At 45.4% G+C, this 24,361-nt stretch overlaps 2 protein-coding genes across 3 annotated transcripts in view; both read right to left on the minus strand.

Moving 5' to 3' along the window:
* Nucleotides 1-871: 871 nt before the first annotated feature.
* Nucleotides 872-20,537, minus strand: arrdc1a (arrestin domain containing 1a). The gene is made up of 8 exons (XM_061673170.1): nucleotides 20,341-20,537; nucleotides 11,967-12,077; nucleotides 11,715-11,765; nucleotides 10,474-10,628; nucleotides 9,906-10,088; nucleotides 7,592-7,768; nucleotides 3,706-4,210; nucleotides 872-1,390 (listed from the first exon to the last, which is right to left on the minus strand). The coding sequence occupies exons 1-8, from the start codon at nucleotides 20,456-20,458 to the stop codon at nucleotides 1,353-1,355; spliced, it is 1,338 nt and encodes a 445-aa protein (XP_061529154.1). The 5' UTR covers nucleotides 20,459-20,537; the 3' UTR covers nucleotides 872-1,352.
* A 338-nt stretch (nucleotides 20,538-20,875) lies between these two features.
* nelfb (negative elongation factor complex member B) overlaps nucleotides 20,876-24,361 on the minus strand; it is a 30,906-nt gene continuing 27,420 nt past the window's right edge. The window contains exons 10-12 of one of the 2 annotated variants that reach the window (XM_061673168.1): nucleotides 21,857-21,998; nucleotides 21,605-21,713; nucleotides 20,876-21,326 (exon numbers count right to left, since the gene is read on the minus strand). In XM_061673168.1, coding sequence (XP_061529152.1) covers nucleotides 21,168-21,326; nucleotides 21,605-21,713; nucleotides 21,857-21,998 — 410 coding nt within the window. In that variant the 3' untranslated portion in view covers nucleotides 20,876-21,167. The remainder of the gene's footprint in view (nucleotides 21,327-21,604; nucleotides 21,714-21,856; nucleotides 21,999-24,361) is intronic. The other variant, XM_061673167.1, reaches the window with a different exon arrangement.

A 24,361-nucleotide genomic window follows, 5' to 3' on the forward strand; every position in this document is an offset into this window, starting at 1 on the left:
TATATTTTTTTTTTTTTTGCGGCTTCATATGCAAATAGACACACACCGAATAATATCTGGTGTGTGTCATGATTGATTTAGCAAGAAAACAAAAAACAAAAAAAATGAAACCAGCATTGACGGTCTGCATCTCCATGTGTGAACATGTGGGCGCTGGTGGGGGGGGAAAAAATACTTTAAAATGTAGTTGGGTACAATTACAAGGTGCAATGTTAAACTATTTCACTTCTCATTGTAATATAAAAAAAAAAGTAATATAACTAATATAATTCCATTTGATTTCGATTACTTTTCCTAATTTTGAATGAAAACCGGTTTGGTGAACACGCATTGCTCCCATCCAAATATCAGGCCTGGACTGATGAGGTAGTCCTGGTGGACTTTCTGGTATGCCCACAGAACCAGGGGCTCCTGCCAGCTGGCCCGGATAGCACGTTCAGTGGCAAAGATGGATTTGGACTCGTTGTTTTTAATTTTGCCGTGCAAATAGGTGGAGTGCATTCTTTGCAAAATCAAGCTAATGGTGTTTGCCTTCAATATTTGATTCTCTTTGTTTCATCCACTTCACACGTTCTAAGGTTTGCTAATACTTAAGTAATGTAAACGTTTATTTTGGGGATGTGGCGTGTTTGTGTGTGTGTGTGTGTATCTGAATTTTGAAGCAAGGGGTTTCCTACTGTTTTTTAGTCATGTCAAAATATTACATTTTACAGTGCACGATGACCACACTGCAACTGCTGCTACACCAGGAGATGCTTCAATATTCAATATTTAACCCTGGAAAACAGTCAGAGAGCAACCCAATTCTATGTTAATGGGAGCATAACCGATTTCTGTGGAGAAATACGTGCAAGAAATATTCAACAGAAAGTTTGTGGAAGAATGTTTTATTGGGTTAGTGCAATTCAAACTGAAAACAATTTGGTGGTACTTAACGTGGTGATTAATGATTACACATTATGGCTCAGCTACGAATCAGCTTCTCTACACAGAGCATTTATGACTTGAGAAAAATTACAGTTGAGTATCGAGGTATTGCCTTCCTCTATCCGGAAGAGTACAATACGGTAATTCAAAGTCAGGTCAGGACATGGAAAAGGTCAACTCTTGACACCAACGGAACACGAAACCATTTCACTTTTAATATTCCAATTTAAAACCGCATTATATACGTAATGACCTGTTCTCATTTAAAATATATGTATTAGGGGAAACAATCAACCTGCAAGGTACATTTAAAATACGACATTTTCTTCAAGAAAACAAATCCGATTCATTTGGAAGCAGGAATTGCCGCGCCGTCCACCGTTTGATGTTGTCACGCTCGTACGTTTCCTGTTCCTCCACTCAGTTTATGTGTTACAACTTTCATCGTAGGAAGGAGGAGCCTCTGGAAAACAAAACCACATCGGCAGTTAATTAGTTTGTCCCGATAGTAATTATTTAGCAACACAAACAGTTCATTTGTGACACGTCAACAACGTGAGGTCATCTTCAGTCGACGTCTCCGTGAAATGACGTCATCGAGGAACGATTGTCTCATTTCCCCCAATCATTCCTACCTCCTCCTGCCTCGCTCCTCTGTCATCCTCACTCCTTGATCAACAGTATATGTAAACAGTGGCGCTCGGAGCTAAGATCTGGACTACCCACATGCCATAATGTCTGAGACCAAGCTTTCTGAGACCAGGAAGCACCAGGAAGCACCACAATAAATCGATAGTCTTGAGATTTCATTGGAGCCTTGGAGAGGAGGGTCCGTCAGGAAGTCGAATCTCAGATCCAGGAGGAACAGTGTGATTTCCGTCCTGGCCGTGGAACAGTGGACCAGCTCTCCACCCTCGGCAGGGTCCTCGAGGGTGCATGGGAGTTCGCCCAACCAGTCTACACGTGTTTTGTGGAGTTGGAGAAGGCGTTCGACCGTGTCCCTCGGGTGTGAAGCGGCTGGGATGAGAATCAGCACCCCCAAATCTGAGACCATGGGCCTCAGTCGGAAAAGGGTGGCGTGCCCTCTCCGGGTCAGGGATGAATTCCTGCCCCAAGTGGAGGAGTTCAAGTATCTTGGGCTCTTGTTCACGAGTGAGGGAAGAATGGAACGGGAAATCGCCAGGCGGATCGGTGCAGCGTCTGCAGTGATGCCGACTTTGTATCGGTCCGTTGTGGTGAGGAAGGAGCTAAGCCGAAAGGCGAAGCGCTCAATTTACCGGTCGATCTACGATCCTGCCCTCACCTATGGTCACGAGCTGTGGGTCGTGACCGAAAGAACCAGATCCAGGATACAAGCGGCCGAAATGAGTTTCCTCCGCAGGGTGTCCGGGCTCTCCCTTAGAGATAGGGTGAGAAGCTCGGTCATCCGGGAGGATCTCAGAGTAGAGCCGCTTCTCCTCCGCTTCGAGAGGTGCCAGATGAGGTGGCTGGGGCATCTGACTCGGACGCCTCCCCGGTAAGGTGTTCCGGGCAACGTCCCACCGGGAGGTGGCCCCGGGGACGACCCAGGACACGCTGGAGAGACTACGTCCTTCGGCTGGCCTGGGAACGCCTCGGGATCCCCCCGGAAGAGCTGGATGAAGTGGCTGGGGAGAGGGAAGTCTGGGCGTCCCTGCTAAAGCTACTGCCCCCCTCTATGGACAATAAAAGCGGTATTGTGTTATGACCCTAACTCTAAATATGCCCTACATAAATACAGACCCTTTCCAAACAAAAAAGTAGAATATCATGGAAAAGTTCATTGATTTCCATAATTCCATTCAAAAAGTTACAATTTTCATAGATTATAGATTCAGGGCAAACAAGTTAAACAATTTCAAGTATTTGTGTATTTTGTACATAATTTGGGCTTCCGTCATCTGCTGGAGGTCTGTGCAAGGAAAATAATGACCTGACCTCTAGCGTCATCTGGTGGCTTATCGGTGTAAACACACCACAAATGATTTCAGTACAAAGGGCAAGGCTTGAACTTATGCCATTATCCCGGGGGAAAGCATTATAACACATCAGGTATAAAGTATATCAAAAAAAATATGATTTATAATGGGAGTCAATGAGCCAATATATTCAAATTTTGACTCCTGCGTATGGTCAATTAGCAGCTCCTATGTCTAAAAATGTAGAAATTGCATCATGGTTCCATATGTTGAAACTCTCCGGCTAGAATTTCAGCCCTCTACTCTTAATTGTTAAATACTTTGGTTTTAGGTGAAAGGTGAATAAGGAATAGTTAGGTGTTCCAGTAGCACAACCACAGAATTAACTAAAGCCATTAGGCTATTGGGACATTAATTTATTAATGGTAGTTACAATTAAGAATGCAACAGAAAAGTCAAAATGGAAGCTGTCGGAATGAATAGCTCTTTAAAAAAATATAATAATAATAATTATTATTATTATTATGGTTTTGATAAAAAATTACATATCTAGACCTCCAAAACTAACTGTAGTAAAAACATCAAAAGCTTTGTTTTTTGTTTATTCGTAGCATTAGGCTATTGGGGCACCTTGTTAACTAATGAAACAGCGAGAAAAAAAAAAAATCATCCTCAAATAGTGTCAAGAAAGCAGACTATTATCTCTGCAGGCCCAATGTTAATTTTTGGTCCGCAGTGGTATTTGAACCTCCAAACCCTGAGGTCTTAAATTCATACAACCATTCGAGTTGCCAGAGTCTAAACCTGTGAGAACAGCCTGAAAGAACACATGACAACTAACCTTGTGGGTATGATGAGCTCTCGTAGTCTGGAGGAAGGCTAATTGGCGTTAACACTGGGCTAGCAGTGTTCAAACTGGAAAGAGGAGCTGGGGCCCTTGTGGAACCACTGCCTGGAGTTCCTTCAGGATTTGTGCTTGACCGATTCTGATGGCTGTTAGAGAAAGAGAGGCCAGGAGCATAACTAAATCCACTTGGCGACACATGTTGGGAGTGCCGCTTGTTGGTAAGGCTGCCATTCATCGGTGTACCACCCTCAGCTCCTTGGTGGCATTCAGGCGGTGGAGCACTTGGAGTATTGGCATCTGAAAGTCTGGACCGAGGAGCAGGACGAGGAGCAGGTTTTGGGGCAAGAGAAGGTGAAAACGATGCGTTGGCAGAAGCTGAGGTAGATGTTGAATCCTCAACAAGGTCAGAAGACAGACGATGTTGAAACTTGTTGTCCAAAGAAACATTCCCTATGTGGAGGGGTAACGTCAAGAGGACATTTGGAGACTTCAGGCTGACCTGATTAAACAGAGATGAAAGGTTTAAATGGGCAGAATTTACGTAACCATATTCCAATCTCAATTCTTCTCAGTTGCTAGAGGGGTCGAAAAAGTCCCCAAACATAGCAAAAACGTCTCCAACATTGCAGACACAAGTCGTAGCTCTTGCTCGCTTGCACTGTTCACATGCGGGCACATCAAATTAAAAGCACCACATACTGTGGTTTACATTTTATTTTGCCTTCATGAACACTGCAAGAGACTGTGGACAGGCAGGGTGTGGCCCCCAGGCCGTACCTTGCACAGGTTTGGCCTAAGTCATCTTTATGTAAAGAAATAATTCTCTTTTTTTTTTTTTTTTTGTTCTCCCCCCAAGATCCTCAGAAAGTTCTCTTAATTGAGGTGCCATAATGAACTTCCTGTGACCAGTATGAGAGCGTGTGAGACTGATAACGGCAAACGTAACACACCTTCTCCCAATTCTCACGTGAAAACTTGCAACAATAACGAGTCACATGACACCAGGGAAGGAAAATGGCTAATTGGGCCTTATTTGGACTATTTCACTTTGGGGTGTACTCACTTTTATTGCCCCACAGGTAGGATCTGACCTAGAGGTGAAAGAGAAATTCTGAAAGGAGCTAGACGAAGTAGTTCTGAGCATCCCAGACAGAGATGGACATGATGGTGAAGGAAACAGGGGTGATGCAGAAGTAATGGGTAAGTATGGCATCCAGGAAAGGAACTTGGAGGGACAGATGGTGATATACTTTACAAAAACGATGGAATTGGCTGAAGTAAACAATTTTTTCCCCCCAGAAGTGGCAGGAACATAGGGTGACCTACAAGAGCGGTAGAAGCATGCAGGTGGATTAGATCTTGTGCAGACGATGTAATCTGAAAAAGGTTACTGACTGTAAGGTAGTGGGAGGGAGAATGTGGCTAGACAGCATAGGATGGTGGTGTGTAAAATGACTCCGGTGGTGGGGAGGAAGATTAAGAAGACAAAGACAGAGCAGAGAACCATGTGGTGGAAGCTGAGAAAGGAACAGCGTTGTGCAGTTTTTCGGGAAGAGGTGAGACAGGCTCTTGGTGGACATCAGGAGCTTCCAGAAGACTGGACCAGTACAGCCAAGGTGATAAGAGAGACAAGCAGGAGAGTACTTTTTGTATCTTCTGGCAGGAAAGGAGAGAGACAGACTTGGTGGTGGAACCTCAAAGTACAGGAAATCATACAAGGAAGGAGGATAGCCAAGAAGAAGTGGGACACTGAGAGGAGCGAGAAGAGGAGAAAGGAATACATTGAAATGCGGCGTAGGGCAAAGGCCAAACAAAAGGCCTATGATGACATGTATGGCTGGTTGCACACTAAAGAAGGAGAAAAGATCTATACAGGCTGGTCAGACAGAGGGATAGAGATGGGAAGGATGTGCAGCAGGTAAGGGTGATTAAGGATAGAGATGGAAATATGTTGATTGGTGCCAGGTGTGTGCTGGATAGATTGAAAGAATACTTCGAGGAGTTGATGAATGAGGAAAATGATAGAGAAGGGAGAGTAGAAGAGGCAAGTGTGGTGGACCAGGAAGTGGCAATGATTAGTAAGGGGGAAGTTAGAAAGGCATTAAAGAGGATGAAAAATGGAAAGGCAGTTGGCCCTGGTGACATTCCTGTGGAGGTATGGAAGCATCTAGGAGAGGTGGCTCTGGAGTTTTTGGCCAGCTTGTTTAACAGAATTCTAGCAGGTGAGAGGATGCCTGAGGATTGGAGGAAAAGTGTGCTGGTGCCCATTTTTTAAGAACAAGTGTGATGTGGAGAGCTGTGGGAATTATAGAAGAATAAAGCTGATGAGCAACACAATGAAGATATGGGAAAATGTAGTGGAGGCTAGACTCAGGGCAGAAGTGAGTATTTGCGACCAACAGTATGGTTTCATGCCTAGAAAGACTACCACAGATGCATTATTTGTTGTTAGAATAGTACAGGACATGTACGAGGGCAGCAGAACAGCGGTGAGGTTAGCTGTAGGTGCGACAGAGGAGTTTCAGGTGGAGGTGTTGCTGCATCAGGGATCAGCCCTGAGCTCTTTCCCGTTTGCAGTGGTGATGGATAGGCTGACAGATGAGGTTAGACTGGAATCCCTGTGGACCATGATGTTCGCAAATGACATTGTGATCTGCAGTGAAAGCAGGGAGCAGGTGGAGGAACAGTTGGAAAGATGGAGGCATGCACTGGAGGTCAGAGGAATAAAGATTAGCCGAAGTAAGACAGAATATATGTGCATGAATGCGAGGGGTGGTGGGGGAAGAGTGAGGCTACAGGGAGAAGAGCTAGCAAGGGTGGAGGACTTTAAATACTTGGGGTTATCCGTCCAGAGCAATGGTGAGTGCGGTCAGGAAGTGAAGAAATGGGTCCAAGCAGGTTGGAACGGGTGGAGGAAGGTGTCAGGTGTGTTATGTGACAGAAGAGTCTCAGCTAGGATGAAGGGCAACGTTTATAAAACAATGGTGAGGCCAGCCATGATGCACGGATTAGAGACAGTGGCACTGAAGAGACAACAGGAAGCAGAGCTGGAGGTGGCGGAAATGAAGATGTTGAGGTTCGCTCTCGGGGTGACCGGGTTGGACAAAATTAGAAATGAGCTCATCAGAGTGACAGCCAAGGTTCGATGTTTTGGAGAAAAAGTTAGAGAGAGCAGACTTCAATGGTTTGGACACGTCCAGAGGAGAGGTAGTGAGTACCGTATTTTCCGCACCATAAGGCGGAATGTAAGGCGCAGTCTCAATTACGGGGTCTATTTCTGTAATTAAGCCATACATAAAGGCCCACTGTATTATTCTGTGCATGCTAAAACAAGGTAACGGAACGCTCACATTATTTATTTTTTTAAAATCAATCTTTTGTCACAAATCCATCGAAGTCCTCCTCATCTGTATCTGCATTGAACAGCTGGACAATCTCGCCATCAAACATGCCGGGTTCCCTCTCGTGCTCGTCTGAGTCAGTCTCGTTGCCGGGTGGGCTGTTCAGCAATGATGCCGGCTTTCGCGACAACAGTCAACGCCGATACCTTAGATACCTTAGGCGTGGCGGAGGTAAGCGTACGTACCGTACGTAGCTTTACGGAACGTTCTCTAACTGGTTTATTGCTGCCAGCGTACGTAGTGTACACATTACGTCCCTATGTCGGCGGGAAATGGTCCGACAGTCAATCAAGCGGAGTGCTTACCAAAATCGCACAACAACATTTCTACAGGTTTTGGAACTCAGTGCACACACAAGGCGCACCGGGTTAAAAGGCGCACCGTCGAGTTTTGAGAAAATTCAAGGCTTTTAAGTGCGCCTTATAGTGCGGAAAATACGGTACATTGGTAGAAGAATGATGTCAAAACGTTTTCCTTACTTTCACGAGGTATTCAACCTTTATAAGGTCACAGCCAACAAGGGACGACTGAGGAAGAGGAGGAACAATGATCTGCTCCTTCCACTCAATCTCCTTGCTGGCCTTAACTCGACCTCCTTCCAACTCTGCAATGGCCCTCACGTCATGGACGGGTCTTTTTGTCTGATAGGTTACTCTCTGAAACAAAAGGACACAGTAATTCACACACTTATTGTTAAGTCACTGCATAACAACGAGGGCAGTGCACGAATCGGTGGTGATCCGAATTTGGAATTAGAGCGGGGCTGAAAAAGCGATCATCGAATCAGAATTTTCTTATCCAATCAGAATGAGTCTTGGAATATCATACGACTTACTTTATTCTGACAAGAGCTGCAACTGCTGCCCTACCGCATTTATTCAATAAACACAAAATATATTTCATGATTTTTAGTGGGCGGCACGGCGGATGACTGGTTAGCAGAGTTCTGAGGATTTGGATTCACATCCGCCCTCGCCTGTGTGGGTTTTCTCCGGGTATGCCACATTCCAAAAACATGCCTGCTCGGTCAACTGACTACTCTAAATTGGCCATAGGAGTGCATGTGAGTGTGAATGATTGTTTGTCTACATGTGCTCTGCGATTGGCTGGCAACCAGTTGAGGGTGTACCCCGCCTCTCGCCCGGAGTCAGCTGAGATTAGCGCCAGCAATCCTAGTGAGGATAAGCGGGATAGAAAATGGATGTTTTATATATATATATATATATATATATATATATATATATAACGAGCTAGCCAGCCAGCTCGCTAGATAGGCAGCTCGTTAGCCAGCCAGCTCGCTAGATAGGCAGCTCGTTAGCCAGCCAGCTCGCGAGATAGGCAGCTCGTTAGCCAGCCAGCTCGCTAGATAGGCAGCTCGTTAGCCAGCCAGCCAGCTAGATAGGCAGCTCGTTAGCCAGCCAGCTCGCTAGATAGGCAGCTCGTTAGCCAGCCAGCTCGCTAGATAGGCAGCTCGTTAGCCAGCCAGCTAGATAGGCAGCTCGTTAGCCAGCCAGCTCGCGAGATAGGCAGCTCGTTAGCCAGCCAGCTCGCGAGATAGGCAGCTCGTTAGCCAGCCAGCTCGCTAGATAGGCAGCTCGTTAGCCAGCCAGCTCGCTAGATAGGCAGCTCGTTAGCCAGCCAGCTCGCTAGATAGGCAGCTCGTTAGCCAGCCAGCTCGCTAGACAGCTCGTTAGCCAGCCAGCTCGCTAGATAGGCAGCTCGTTAGCCAGCCAGCTCGCTAGATAGGCAGCTCGTTAGCCAGCCAGCTCGCGAGATAGGCAGCTCGTTAGCCAGCCAGCTCGCGAGATAGGCAGCTCGTTAGCCAGCCAGCTCGCGAGATAGGCAGCTCGCTAGCCAGCCAGCTCGCTAGATAGGCAGCTCGTTAGCGACCTATCAAGAAAGGAGGCAGCTGGTCCAAGCCAGCAAGGATTTACGGCAGCGGACGCAAAGGTGGTTTCTGATCTGGGCAAAGTGGCATTCTGTGTATACGTTTATGGTAAACCTCTCATGCCAGTCACATAACTTGATTGGCTGGACATTGGATTAATTGAGAAAGGTTCAACTGCTTCTCCTTAACGTCTCCCTCGTTGACTAAAAGTCTTATCAGAAGCTTGAATATAGCCAACCGAGTTAGATCCTTGCATGGATTGTCACCTCCACATTCAGCTTGAAATCATATTCACATATTTGCACCTTTTCAAATTGACAATCTGTACTGTCGGAGCCTGATGGAAAATTAGAACATTGGATCGAATTGTCTATTCGTCAACCAAACTAACTGTATTGTAAAACACTGTTTGTGTCAAAGACGTTTTAATAGACTACTAGGCTCGAATTAAATGTTTTAATAGAGTTCCACCGCCATTGACGATATGACTGTCAAAGCAGTCATCTTGAGCAAATTTTGTGGGGTCTCAAAATTTGGAAAAAAATAAATAAATAACATTTACTTTTTGAACTGGCTGTATCGAAATACTGATGTCAAAAAATACACAGGGCTAATGAGTTTGTGTTTTATGTTTTCAAAATAATCAACTTTTTCGGAATATGTATTTGTGATTTCATTTGCTTACATTTCCTTTACCAATACCATGACAATAATAATAATTGTGAAAATTCTGGCCGTGATAATATTACATTTTTTTGAATAGAATTTCATCTCTTCTCTGTTAACACTACGGAAATCCGATTCTACTCCACTAACTTGTTTCATTGCAAGCACAAATAAATTAACTGCACCGATGGGTGAAAATGTGGTGAGAGAGTATTTGATGAAATTAGAAAAGGCTTTACCTGCATCAGGGAGGCATTTATGTTGCCTGTACTCCTCTCAGACTTATTGTGGACGGTAGCTGACAGATGAATAATCTGGCCTGGTGTGTAACCCTTTTTGTCAATCTGGGCTTTCAGGATCACTGTGCCAGTTTTTAATAGCAGGTAGCTGAACTCCTGGATCACTGAAGACGAGCAAGGTCCCTGCATTGAGATAGACCGTTACAGCACATTGCGGACATACAGTTTTTTGTTCAATTCAGCTTGTGACCGTATCTCTGTGAGGATATAGTCACTGCCTACGTCTTTCTTTATATAAAAAAAAAAAAAAAAAAAAAAAAAAAAAAAGGGGATTCTACTTTCAGTGAGACTTTATCATCAATTTGGTTAAATATAGGATAAGAAACTCAAATCTCCAAATTGCCATGTGAATATGAGTGTGAATGGTTGTCTGTCAATATGTCTGGACGACCTGTCCAGGGGGTAGACAGCCGCTTGCCCGCAGTCATCTGAACGAAAGCCAAGTGGCCCAATAATTTTCTCCATATTGTGTATTTGTAAAGCAAAGTGAATATAGTTCAAGGCTCACCCATATGTCTGGAATTTTGTTTAGGTTGAGGGGGTCCAACAGGTAGAACGCTTTCTCTGTGCTGTAATCTTTGGTAAAGCGTGGCGTTTCAATGAAAGCTCTTATTCGGTATACTATCCTACCGTAGTTGCCCTCAAATGATGATGGAGCAGAGCCTGGGGGAAAAAAAAATTATGTATTGACGTGGCAAAAACAAAAAATAATAATAATAATAATGTATTGACGTGGCAGCCATGATGGCAGGAGTTCTATCTATTGTCGGCACATGGTGGTGGTGTTTAAGAGGAATACGACACACAAGTCCCTGGAGTCTCAAACATGCTATTTTTGGTACGGTAACTTTTTTTCCTCAAGCCGTTCATCTATGGCATCTCATTAATGTGTTTGGAAATAGGTAGCACACAAATTCCTCGCAGCTCAGGAAAGTAACCCGCCTCAACTTGCCAGAGTTCGTGCTGCCCGTTCGCCACCTCGCCAATGGCTAATTGAAATAGAACGTGGCGAAGCGAATACTGCCCACGTTCGCCACGCTGGCGAGCCAAAACTAACCCTTTTAACACTCAAAAGCCCTTTCTGATAAAAGTTAAAGTGAGCGCGCTCATTCTGCCGTGCGTGAACGGTGTGTTAATGGTTTATTTTTTTCCCCTGTAAAATATTTCTATCTGCCCCCCAGCCACTGCTGGCTAAGCAGTCGGGCTGACAGACTTTCCCGGCTGCGGTGAGCGGCGCATCAGAGAAGACCCGATGCCGCGCGGCGCCGAATCGAAGCACGCACGTTTATCACTGCGACTTACGTCCGAAGTGTCAACGGTCAAGCTATCCTGCAATTTACATTAGTTCTCGCTGCTAGCTATCGTCCTTCTTCATCGATGCATGAGCTGCATAATCCCACCGTGGTTGTCCCCCTGGCATGAACCAGGGGCGTATTAGCGTGTTAAATTGAAGTTCCACTGTCCTATACTTTGACTAATTCACCAATACTAAACACAACACAAAATTAACGTTTGAAATACCAAATGGTTGACATTTACAACAGGGAGGACTGAACATCGGCTGCTCTGACGGTATCTGGGAGGGAGTCTCACGAGTCTGCAAAAGTCCCCGATAACTGAATAGATCGGGGGACAAATGCCATATTTGGCAAACGATTTGACGGTAGAGGAAAGGCATTGACCACAAAAAACAGAAGAAGAATTTGTTTGAATTAGTATCATACAAACTGACAGAGTTGAGGCTCTTACCCGGAATCAGAAACTTGAAGGGAAAAGTGTGATTGCCTTGTTTCAGAGTTCCTGTACAGACAGATTGAGAGAGATGGGAGACATGAGTCGCAAAACAGAGACTCAGTGTTACCAGTTCAATTCTGTGCTGGGGCTTTGAAAAATACATATTTTCTGTCTTTGTTCAAAATATGCGCACTGGTATACCCGCAAATGCGGTCTCCATAAACTTCAAAATAAAAAAAAATAACAGTTGGGTGGGGAAAAACATACCTTTGTCTGCAACAGAGATTGTATTATTGAAGTACTGCTCCTCTACCGCCCATGTTGTTTCGTTTACTTTATTGGTGATGCCACAGAAACCATTGCAGTTCACCTTTATGGCTGCAAATGACAATGACCATGTTGGTGTGATTATAGGATATACAGTATTAAGAAAGAATGGCTAAACTCTTCAAAAAATGAATCCATAATGCTCACAAAGATGGACCAAAATGACCTTATCCCAAATAAACGCATTCAGATTAACTGTTTTGCATTTTAGATTTTGTTGTTTTTCCACAAATATACCAGCAAATATAGCATTAATCAGGAACCATATATGTAGGTGTAGTCACTTTTGATGCATTTACATTTCGTAATGTTTTGATTATCAGTCTAAAAGACAACGATAAGATACGAATAATTCTATTAGTATAATGCTGATAACGGGTCGGACCATATTGACGCGATACTGAATGTATATAATGAAATAACGATCAATGCGCTTACAAAATAATGTCTAGATATGGTAGATCTGTTAAAGTGAGAATTTCAGTCAGTGGTGGTAGCACCACTGACTGAAATTATTTGCAGAATTTGATTACAATTCTCGGAAAGCTTTTCTCTGACAACAGCTTTTTAAAAGATTTCAATTTGACCTCAGAACACATGATAGCTACCACCTGCAAATAAATGCTGGAAAGTCCATTAAATCAGGTCGTTCACTTCCCATCAACTGATGCGACGGGTGGCCGTAAAGGTCGGCCTAATAAGGCTAAGGCGCGCGCACGCACTTGCGTAACTCCGCAGAAGAACAGAAGACGAAGATGACATCTCCCGGGTGGTTTGGCATTAATTGGCATCGTTATTGTGATGAAAATGTGTATTGATGCTCCCACTTTGACAGTTGAAACAATTTGGTACCCTACGAGACATGACAACTATGACGAGCTTCTTTGGTTACATGCGATCGCCACTCCCTCTGCTAATTTCACCTCCTACGGCATGAATGTTTGCTTTCGGTTAGGTCTTTCATGTGGCACGCTCTCACAACTGTTCTGCTACGTTTGTTCTTTCATGCTGCCGCACACCCACGTTAACCTTTTGTTACCGTTTGTTAAAGACAGACGGCCCACAACAGGATCCTCTGCAGCCAAAGCCCACCCCAGCCAACACAGTTACAAAAAAAGAAAAAAAGCTAAATAAGACTAATGGCTAAGAGGTCCTTATCAGCAGTTGGGGGTGCTGAATTCTACAATAATTGATACTAATAGTTTTCAAGGAGGACAGGAAAGGAGAGCATTGCAATAATCAATGTGACTGGAGATACTGTAAAAACAAGCATGCATGAGCACCTCTGCATTATCGCTCTCTCTCGCTCTCTCTCGGTCTCCAGACTCAGGCAATCTTTCAGCGGTAAAAATCCAGTTTTCAGCACGTATGTTGTATGTATAACGTATGTTATTAAGGTGTGGGATAAACGTTCGTTAAGGGTGAAAGATCAAGCAACAGTTTCTCTTGCTGAACTCAACGTCCGATACGTTTTGTCTTGGTTGGGCTGGAGGAAATCCGCTGCAGTCCAGGACTTGGTTTCTAAAATACAGTTAAAGAGTATCAATAGGGCTGTGGTCTTCAGTTGGAACAAAAATTAAACCTTGGAGAACACTACAATCCAACCTTTGACCTCCTTATGTGCATGCTTTTCCTTCTTAATCAATAGGGTTTAATATCACAGTGGCACTGAAGAGACAACAGGAAGCAGAGCTGGAGGTGGCGGAAATGAAGATGTTGAGGTTCGCTCTCGGAGTGGCCGGGTTGGATACAATTAGAAATGAGCTCATGAGGGACAGCCAAGGTTCGATGTTTTGGAGACAAAGTTAGAGAGAGCAGACTTGGATGGTTTGGTCACGTGCAGAGGAGAACTAGTGAGTCTATTGGTAGAAGGGTGATGAGGATGGAGCTGCCAGGCAAGAGAGCGAGAGGAAGGCCAAAGAGAAGGTCGATGGATGTCGTGAGGGAAGACATGAGGGCAGTTGGTGTTCGAGAGGAGCATGCAGGAGATAGGCTTACGTGGAAAAGGATGACGCGCTGTGGCGACCCCTAAAGGGACAAGCCCAAAGGAAAAGAAGAAGTCATGTAAATACACACATTGCTCCATCTTGTGATCGGAGATCCTCTTTTTTTTTTTTTTTTTAAACTTGCTGATCGGCCCCAAAAATCCTGATCGTGTAAAGCCTAGTAAAGGGTGGAGTTATGTTCTACTAAACCCTATTGATTAAGAATGGGATGTCACTTCAGGTGAGAGAATACATTTGGCAATGCACTGTATACAGTTCTGTCAAAAATAAAAATAGTGTCTACAAATGTAAGAAGACCTCCAACTCCTTCAGGTTTTTAATTCGACGCATTGCAAACTCTGCACAGTATATTACAAACCAAAACGAAGAAATAAAATATACATTTTTTTATTACTTTGCAAAAAATGAAAATTTAATATTGGGCTGGATCAAAGTCAGCTCGGACAGGATCCAGCTCACCGTGATCCTAGTTCGGATAAGTGGTCCAGAGAATGGATTGATGAATATTGGGCTGTTCAACAAAATATTGACAGTACGGTATATACTGATAAACATCTAAAGGATTTAACCTTGCTGTAAATCCTTAAACTATTATTTTTGTTGTATAACCACTGCGTCTGAGAACTGCTTCCCATCTGTGAGCAACTTGTTGCAACTGTGAACAGAATAATCTTACTTTGGTCTACTGGGCCACGCCCATTTTGGGGCCTGGACATTTTGAAAGCATATACTTTTTGACATAATTGTTTGCCCGTTGATTTCATTACAACAAGTTATTACCATGGCCAAAATCCACACAGATGTTTGGTGGACACCAGTTTCTGCTTCATGCAAGCACTACCTGGATTACCTTAAAAAAAAAAAAAATTCAAAAAAAGTTAAATGTTGCAAGCCCTATCTTAGAACAGAAGAGTCTGCCAATGGAATTCGAGACTGTGTTCTATTCAGGAGCTGTCACTTGACAGTACCAATTGGTAAATTTCATGGGCGGGTCATTCTATGAAAATGGTGGCTCTCTGAACAGTGATTTCATGTTGTTGTTTGTTTTTGTTTTTTTTAAAGAAATAAAAGTCTAGTAAGAGTTAACTACTTCACATTATATATCAACAAATTATAGCTTAATGTATTTTTTTCCCCCCCCCCACATTAAATTGAATGTTGTTCCTAACAAGAAAAGCAATTCCAGTGAAAAACCTACAGACAAGATGGATTTTTCAAGATGGTACACAGGGCAGGCAAAACCACACTTCTTATGAATATATCAGCTCATCATATTGATAGATCAATTATTTGAATTCAATTGCCTTTCCCCTTCATATAAATTCCGTAACACCAGTGATGCATCTTAAGCCATCACATGAAATTATAAGTTAAGTCTTAACATTGTCAATAAATGAAGAGAAGATATCAATACAGAAGCTGGCTCGAGGGACGTGGAACGTCACCTCACTGGCAGGGAAGGAGCCCGAGCTGGTGTGTGAGGTCGGGAAGTTCAGACAAGATATAGTCGGACTCGCATCCACACACAGCTTGGGCTCTGGTACCAGTCCTCTCGAGAGGGGTTGGACTCTCTTCCACTCTGGAGTTGCCCACGTTGAGAGGCGCAGACTAGGTGTGGGTATGCTTACTGCCCCCCGGCTCGGCGCCTGTACGTTGGGAGTCACCCCAGTAGACGAGAGGGTAGCCTCCCTCCGCCTTCGGGAGGGGGGGGGAACGGGTCCTGACTGTTGTTTTTTGCCTATTCACCAAACACCAGTTCAGAGTACCCACCCTTTTTGGAGTCCTTGGAGAGGGTGCTGGAGAACGCTCCCGCTGGGGACTCCATTGTTCTGCTGGGGGACTTCAATGCTCATGTGGGCAATGACAGCGAGACCTCCAAGGGCGTGACTGGGAGGAACGGCCCCCCGATCAGAACCAGAGCGGTGTTCTGTTATTGGACTTCTGTGCTCATCACGGCGTGTCCATAACGAACACCTCATGTTCAAGCATAAGGGTGTCCACACGTGCACTTGGCACCAGGACACCCTGGGTCGCAGTTCGATGATCGACTTTGTGGTCGTGTCATCGGACTTGCGGCCGCATGTCTTGGACACTCGGGGTAAAGAGAGGGGCGGAGCGGTCAACTGATCACCACCTGGTGGTGAGTTGGCTCCGATGGTGGGGGAAGATGCCGGTCCGACGTGGCAGGGCCAAAAGTATGGTGAGGGTCTGCTGGGAACGTCTGGCGGAATCCCCGGTGAGAAGGAGTATCAACTCCCACCTCCAACAGAACTTTGCTCACGTTCCGGGGGAGGCGGCCGACCGGAGCTGTGGCCGTAAGGCGGTCGGTGCCTGTCGTGGTGGCAATCCCCAAACCTATTGGGACGGTGAGGGATGCCGTCAAGCTGAAGGAGTCCTATCGGGCCTTTTCGGCCTGTGGGACTCCTGAGGCAGCTGATAGGTACCGGACGGCCAAGCGGAATGCAGCTTTGGTGGTCGCTGACGCAAAGACTCTGGCATGGGAGGAGTTCGGTGAGGCCATGGAGAAAGACTTGCGGACGGCTTCGAAAAAATTCTGGTCCACCATCCGGCGTCTCAGGAGGGGGAAGCAGTGCACCACCAACACTGTGTATAGTGGGGATGGGGCGCTGCTGACCTCGACTCGGGACATTGTGAGCCGGTGGGGAGAATACTTCGAAGACCTCAACTCCACCGACACGCCTTCCCTTGAGGAAGCAGAGTCTGGGTTCTCTGAGGCGGATCTCCTATCTCTGGGGTTGAGGCCACCGGGGTGGTTAAAAAGCTCATCGGTGGCAAGTCGCCAGGGGTGGATGAGATTTGCCCGGCGTTCCTAAAGGCTCTGGATGTTGTGGGGCTGTCCTGGTTGAGACGCCTCTGCAAAATCACGTGGACATCGGGGACCGTGCCTCTGGATTGGCAGACTGGGGTGGTGGTCCCCCTTTTTAAGAAGGGAGACCAGAGGGTGTGTTCCAACCACAGGGGGATCACACTCCTCAGCCTCCCTGGTAAGGTCTATTCGGGGGTGCTGGAGAGGACGGTCCATCGGGAAGTCTCATCCCAGATCCAGGAGGAGCAGTGTGGTTTTCGTCCTGGCCGTGGAACAGCTCTACACCCTCGGCAGGGTCCTTGAGGGTGCATGGGAGTTCGCCGAACCAGTCTACGCGTTTTGTGGACTTGGAGAAGGCGTCCGAACGTGTCCCTCGGGGAGTCCTGTGGTGGGTGCTTCGGGAGTATGGGGTACCAAACCCCCTGATACGGGGTGTTCGGTCCCTGTACGACCGGAGTCAGAGTTTAGAGGAAGACCGCATATCCGGCAGTACCTCAGACTCGTTCCCGGTGCGGGTTGGACTGCGCCAAGGCTGCCCTTTGTCACTGATTGTTTCATAACTTTTATGGACAGAATTTCAAGGCGCAGCCGAAGCGTAGAGGGGGTCCGGTTTGGTGGCCTCAGTATTGCATGTCTGCTTTTTGCAGATCATGAGTTCGCAGCAGAGTGTGAAGCGGCTGGGATGAGAATTGGCACCCCCAAATCTGAGACCATGGTCCCCAGTCGGAAAAGGGTGGCGTGCCTTTTCCGGGTCGGGGATAAGATCCTGCCCCAAGTGGCGGAGTTCAAGTATCTTGTGGTGTTGTTCACGAGTGAGGGAAGAATGGAACGGGGGATCGACAGGCAGATTGGTGCAGCGTCTGCAGTGATGTGGACTTTGTATCAGTCTGTTGTGGTGAAGAAGGAGCTAAGGCGGAGCTCTCAATTTACCGGCCGATCTACGTTCCTACCCTCACCTATGGTCACAAGCTGTGGGTCGTGACCGAAAGAACAACATCCCGGATACAAGCGGCTGCAACGAGTTTCCTCCGCAGGGTTTACGGGCTCTCCCTTAGAGAGAGGGTGAGAAGCTCGGTCATCCGGGAGGATCTCAGAGTAGAGTCGCTGCTCCTCCACATCGAGAGGAGCCAGATGAGGTGGGCTGGGGCATCCGAATCGGATGCCCCAGCCACCCCCCGGTGAGGTGTTCCGGGCACGTCCCACCGGGAGGAGACCCCGGGGACGACCCAGGACACGCCGGAGAGACTACGTCCTTCGGCTGGCCCGGGAACGCCTCGGGATCCCCACGGAAGAGCTGGATGAAGTGGCTGGGGAGAGGGAAGTCTGGGCGCCCCTGCTAAGGCTACTGCCCCCGCGACCCGACCTCAGATAAGCGGTAGAAAATGGATGGATGGATAAAGTTTTTTTTACAAATAGTAACACCATTGACATAAAATCCTTGTCCTACACTTTTGTACTTTTTTTTCCTGGTGAATAATGCAGTTACAAGAAAGCCACCATTTTCGTAGAACGACCCGGGCCTTTAATACTGCAAGGAGAAAATTAAGGTGATAGGTCAGGGTCCGAAATACTCAAAAACTTTAATTTTTGTATAGCAATTGCTGACCTTTGTGTATCAGTTTTTCTAAATGTTGTTTTGGGCAGTAATTTGAATAAACTTGGCAACGGTAATAACTTGCTGTAATGAAATCCATGTGCAAACAATTCTGTCAAGAAAATATGCCCTGACAAAATGTCCAGATCCCGAAATAATAAATAAATTGTCAAATATGAACGGATTTGTCAACCATGACTAACCAACTTTTTCCATTTTGTGCCACTGTTAGGAAAGGTCCCTCTTCATTATTACCAGTCAAACAATACATGTTAATTTGGCCAGTGTCCCCTTAATCTAGAAGTATTTTAGTAAATCTAGTAATCGTTTAGAGCCATTGTTTAATTTAAAACTGTCCAAATCGTCATTTCAGCCTCGCAACAGTAAGCATTTCTGTCGTCGTTATTGCTTAATTTTTGTTTATTTGGCTTTGCTGTATCATTAAACAATACCAAAGAAAAGAAAGTTAGTTAATAAACAGTCATTAGGGGGGGGGGGGGGAAGATTTTCGCATTTTTCGAACAATGTTTTAAAATGATTTATCTTGGTCGCATTTCTTTATTGCTCGACCTTGTAAAAACCCCAATCGCGACTCGCCTCGACGGGTCGTGAATGACTACCGAATCACAATCGAATCGTTACTCCTTGTCCGATTCCCCAAATGAAGACATGTCATCGTCCAACAAATAAAATAAAATCCAATCTGATTCTTTGAAATCCATCTTTGGCCCCATGGTTAAGTCCTGGCTGCAGTTTTTGTCACAACACCAGAAAGAGAATACGCCGACGCATTTCGGCTCGCACGTTGGCCCGAACGCTTTTCCCTACAGAAAAAGATGTTGCCAAAAACGCTTCTTTTTAGGTCGAAACACCCTACTTTAACTTGGATCTCTCGCCGCAACATGGCCGCGGTGCATTTCGCGGCCTCTGCGGTCAAGCCAACATCGAGCAAGAGCGGGAAAGAATTCCACCTACGAAGCGTCAGCAATTAGTGTCCTCAGTTCCCAAACGTTAATTGAACATTGTTCAAAGAAAAGGGGAGGTCACACCGTGGTAAACATGACCCTGTCCCAGCGTTTTTGGAACGTGTTGCAGCCATAAAGTCCCAAGTTCATGATCATTGGGGTCGTATTTTATCTATTTAGGCATTGGCCGGTTATCTGATTCTGATAGCAGGAGAACCTTGAGCAAAAAAAATATTGCAGTTTCACGGTATCGTCGCTTCATTGGCGAGCGCTTTGGTAAAACCCTTGGAAATGAGATACGAGCAGAGAATACCAAGGAATTTCTTACAGCAGTCAATAAAAAGCTTTTTTTTTTTTAAATAAATAAAACCGCCTCCAGCTCAAGTCAGTGCTGTTTTGAGGAATAGCGACCTGGAAGAAAATGGCCACTGTGTCATCAGCGTTTCTTAACACAGATCTGCTTTGGAAGCACGTGACGCACATCAGCCCTCTGCCAAGCCGTCTGGCAGAGGAAACTTCCCAAAAGAGTGAATCTTGGCCTCTTAGGTTTCCCGTGACTCGACTCCATCCATCCATTTTCCGTACTGCTCAGCTCCTAATGGCACAATATACTTACCGTGACGTCATATCATTGATTACGAGCTGCTTCATTTTAAACACAACCTGTAGTGGGTTTTTTTTTCTTTTTTTTCTCTCTGCCCGACGGCAAAGTTCCCGCGGACAAAATTGCGCTACAAACTTCCAATAATTCTAAACAATTGTGGGAGCATGCAAGTATGTTCGGGTTGATCCTCCTCGCTGGTGGTTTCACTTCCTTGTTTGGCGACGCCACCGGTTTTCTCGCTCCACATTACGGCCAGAAAAGCACAAGTAAAAAAAAAATAAAAATAATAATAATAATAACCTTTTCCCCGACGCTTACCTTTACACGGTAGCTTTTGGCCCACCGTGACCGTCACGGTCCCCGAGATGGACTCGCCGGGGCTGTAAACCTCTTTGCGGTTGTCGAAGACGATGTCAAAGGCGTCAATCTTGCCCATGGTTGTCTCGATCCGCCACCTGTGCGACGCGAGCGCTCCCCCGAGCCCCGCCCCCTTTTCGCCTACGTCACGACACGGCCCAGGTGGATCGCGTCACCGCTCACGACGCCGGGGCTCTTTTCGTCATGGCCCCGTTCTTCCAGTATGCATGATATGGAATCAGCAACAGTCGTCCAGATTCTCAGATTTCAATGGAAAGTTTGTTGTTGTTCATTTCATTTTTGATTGAGGCCTTAACGAAATGCAGAAAAAAGCACTGTGAAGACTTTCCGGATGCAGTGGATATGCTCGATAATTCGGAGCGCAGTATAGTGTTGCTTGTGCTTTATATTAAGGTCATTCTTCAAGGGACATGATCATTTCCCCCATTGTATAGACTCTGGCAATGTACTCCGATAAAGAACACACGGCTTGCACACAATTTGCTGTCATTTATATGTTTTCTTGCACCGGTGACTCCACTGAAACACACAAAGGTGGAAGTTATTTTGCGCGGACAATGCTCCGGTTTCTCCCCTTGAATACAAAAATAGCTCGCGACAATGGCAAAGCAGAAAGTCAAAAGCTGGGAGAGAGGAGAGAGGAAAAAAAAAATCTCAATACAAAACGATCGTACAAGCAAACGTTTAAAACGCCCAAGTCTTCCGAGTCAACATCGGCCTACAGTTACATCCAGCCTCAATTCAAATGTATCCACGTGTCTTCTGTCTCAGAGAGGCGGAGTCGAGGTGGAGGCAGCGGTGGGAACGTTCACAGGGTGCAGGCTGAGATCAAGGGATGGCGTTTCCTCTGGCAGTGGAGGACTCTTCTTCTGGGCCTCTATCTTCTCGATGAGTTGGCTGTGTAGCTCTTTCACAGGATCACTGCTCTATATAACACACCAAGTGTCAGTCAATGCAATGGGCGCTCGTTTGTGTGACAACACAGCTGAAGAACAAGCACATTGTAGTAAAAACTTAGCAGTCGAAAATAATGATGGGTGGGCAGATGTTTGATAGTCAGGTGACAAAGGGACGGAAGGTGAAAACCACAGCAGAGCAACAGTGACACGGTCGAGATGTTGGAACACAAATAACATGACAACAGTTATTTGGAGATTTCCCAGTCGACAACTCGCAAGAAATGCACTGAGAATATAAGCCCAACCTGTTTCGGAGGTTCCAGAGTTTTCATCAAAGTTTCCATATGTGAAGGCAGCACCTTGTGGTGGAGATGCAGCAGCATACGTAGCGTGTGTCTATGGACGTTCTCTTTACTGTAAAATGTGAGCATAAAACACAATGCAGACTTCAAGGCTCGAGAAATGCCCGTTGACTTCAAACTTGTTGTTTTTTTTTTTTTTTTGCGAGTGTTCAATGGGGGATTGGACATTCCATTCATCGGGTGAGAAGAGCAAACCTGGAAAAAGTCGTCAATAGGAAGCCATCAAAGACAACCAAACAAAATTCTTCTCCTCCAAACTCATCGGAGAGCAGCGTGAGGTGTCCGGTTAGCAAGTGCAGGAAAATGTCACCAAAAGCCATGTCATTGTAGGTCTCCACTGAAGGGACAGAAGACACAAATGTATCATAATAATATTTCATTTCACTCAGTACAGTTGATATAGTCTCGAAACTCCTGTTCAGATGCCAGATGTTTGTAACACAAACAAACAAGACCGACCATCAATTATTCCCATCGAGCGTTGAAATTGTCGGTTTCATCCAAACGAAAAGTGCGCTCTAGCGCCTCAGTTTTCCAAAGATGTACTGTATTCTGCAATAAAACGGGAGCGGTTGTATGTAAATCGTTATTCCGCGTTTGGTGCTGCTCGTCCCTTACGGCTGCTGTAGTTTCAAGGTGGCAGACGGTCATGGCGCTCCCCTACTGGGTCACCGCGCTCATGTATAAATAAGTCGTGGATCGTTATTCTGCCACACAACCCGAGTGCGCTGCAGCTTGAGTTCACAAACTGATTGCTGAACATTCTCCTTCAGGATTTTCTGGTACAGCGCAGAATTCATGGTTCCATCAATCGCAGCAAGTTGTCCAGGTCCTGAAGGTGCAAAGCCCTACCACCATCATGTTTGACTGCTGGTATGATTATCTTTTTCTGAAATGGTGTGCTGCATTTACACCAGATGTAACAAGACACACACCTTCCAAAAAGCTCAACTTTAATCTCTTCAGTCCATATAATATTCTCCCAAAAGTCTTGGGAATCATTCAAATGTTTTTTTTTTTTTTGCAAACGTAAGACAAGTGTTTGTTCTTTTTGGTCAGCAGTGGTTTTTGCCTTGGAACTCTGGGCAAAATTGGCAGTCTCTCCCTTATTTGTTGTGTCATGAACACTGACTTTAACTGAGGCGAGGGAGGCCTGCAGTTCCTTGGAAGTTGTCAGGAGTTCCTTTGTGGCCTCCTGGATGAGTCTTTGCTGTTATCATGGGGTAATTTTTGTTGCCGGCCACTCCTGGGAAGGTTCACCACTCTTCCATTATTTCTCCGTGGGAGGATAATGGCTCTCCCTATGGTTCGCTGGAATCCTAAAGCTTTCGAAATGGCTTTTGTAACCCTTTCCACACTGATAAATGTCAATTACTTTATTTCTCAACTGTTCTGGAATTTCTTTGGATCGTGTATTTTGTTGCAGATTTCTTAGATGTTTTATCCGACTTGATTTTGTCGGACCAGATTCTGTTTGTCATTTCTGGATTGAACAGGTCTGGAGGTAATTTGGCTTGGATGTGATCAGTGAAAATTAACCCAAAACTGTGATTAGCTACAATTAATTAATGAACAATTGATTTAAAAAAAAAAAATCAATCATGAGAGGGTAAGTAAAAAAAAAAATTAAAATGTGGTTGCACAAGTGTGCACACCCTCATAAATGTGTTCAGAATCAACCCATCACATTCAAACTCATTCTAAATAGGAGTTAGCACACACCTACCACCATTTAAAATGCCTCTGATTAACCCTAAATACATTTCAGATGTTTTAGTAGGGGCGGCACGGTGGCCGACTGGTTAGAGCGTCAGCCTCACAGTTCTGAGGACCCGGGTTCAATCCCTGGCCCCGCCTGCGTGGAGTTGTGGCATGTTCTCCCCGTTCCTGGGTGGGTTTTCTCCGGGCACTCCGGTTTCCTCCCACATCCCAAAAACATGCATTAATTGGAGACTCTAAAATTGCCCGTAGGTGTGACTGCGAGTGCGAATGGTTGTTTGTTTGTATGCGCCCTGCGATTGGCTGGCAACCAGTTCAGGGTGTACCCCGCCTCCTGCCCGATGACAGCTGGGATAGGCTCCAGCACGCCTGCGACCCGAGTGAGGAGAAGCGGCTCAGAAAATGGATGGATGGATGTTTTAGGAGGCTTTTCCTAAATATTTTTTTTTTTGCTTTCTAGCAACAATGACTGGTGTTTGGAACTGTTCATAACACTTTGACTAAGGTCTCAGTTATACACTGGGTACGGAAATTATTCAGACGTCCTTAAATTGTTCAAGCGTTGTTAAATTGCAAGAATTTACCGGCATTACCAGATAACTAGCAACCCTTTACTGCTCAGTGACTGCTTTTTTTTTTTTTTTTGTCAATGTCTTTATATCTCCAAAGTGTTCCCTGTCAATTGACCGTCTGTTGTCCAACTACCGGAGACAAATTCTTTGTGGGGTTTTTGGACATACTTGGCAAATAAAGATGATTCTGATTTGCTGAAATCATTTAAGTTTTTTTTTCCTGATTAATGTACACACAGCCAGAAGTATTCAGACCCTTTGCTGTGACACTCATATATTTAAGTCGGGTGCTGTCCATTTCTTCTGATCATCCTTGAGATGGTTCTACACCTTCATTGGAGTCCAGCTATGTTTGATTATACTGATTGGACTTGATTAGAAAGCCACAGCCCTGTCTATATAAGACCTT

This window comes from Phycodurus eques, chromosome 3 (assembly GCF_024500275.1).
Source record: "Phycodurus eques isolate BA_2022a chromosome 3, UOR_Pequ_1.1, whole genome shotgun sequence".
Taxonomy (NCBI): Eukaryota; Metazoa; Chordata; class Actinopteri; order Syngnathiformes; family Syngnathidae; genus Phycodurus; species Phycodurus eques.

Bases quoted from the DNA above. Each gene is read 5' to 3' on its own strand.
- arrdc1a (XM_061673170.1), bottom strand. From the start codon at position 20,458: ATGGGCAAGATTGACGCCTTTGACATCGTCTTCGACAACCGCAAAGAG. The intron at 4,211-7,591 runs GTAAGGAAAACG...CTGTTTAATCAG, and splicing joins AGGTTGAATACCTCGTGAAA to GTCAGCCTGAAGTCTCCAAA. The intron at 1,391-3,705 runs GTTAGTTGTCAT...TTTGTTTTCCAG, and splicing joins GAGCTCATCATACCCACAAG to AGGCTCCTCCTTCCTACGAT.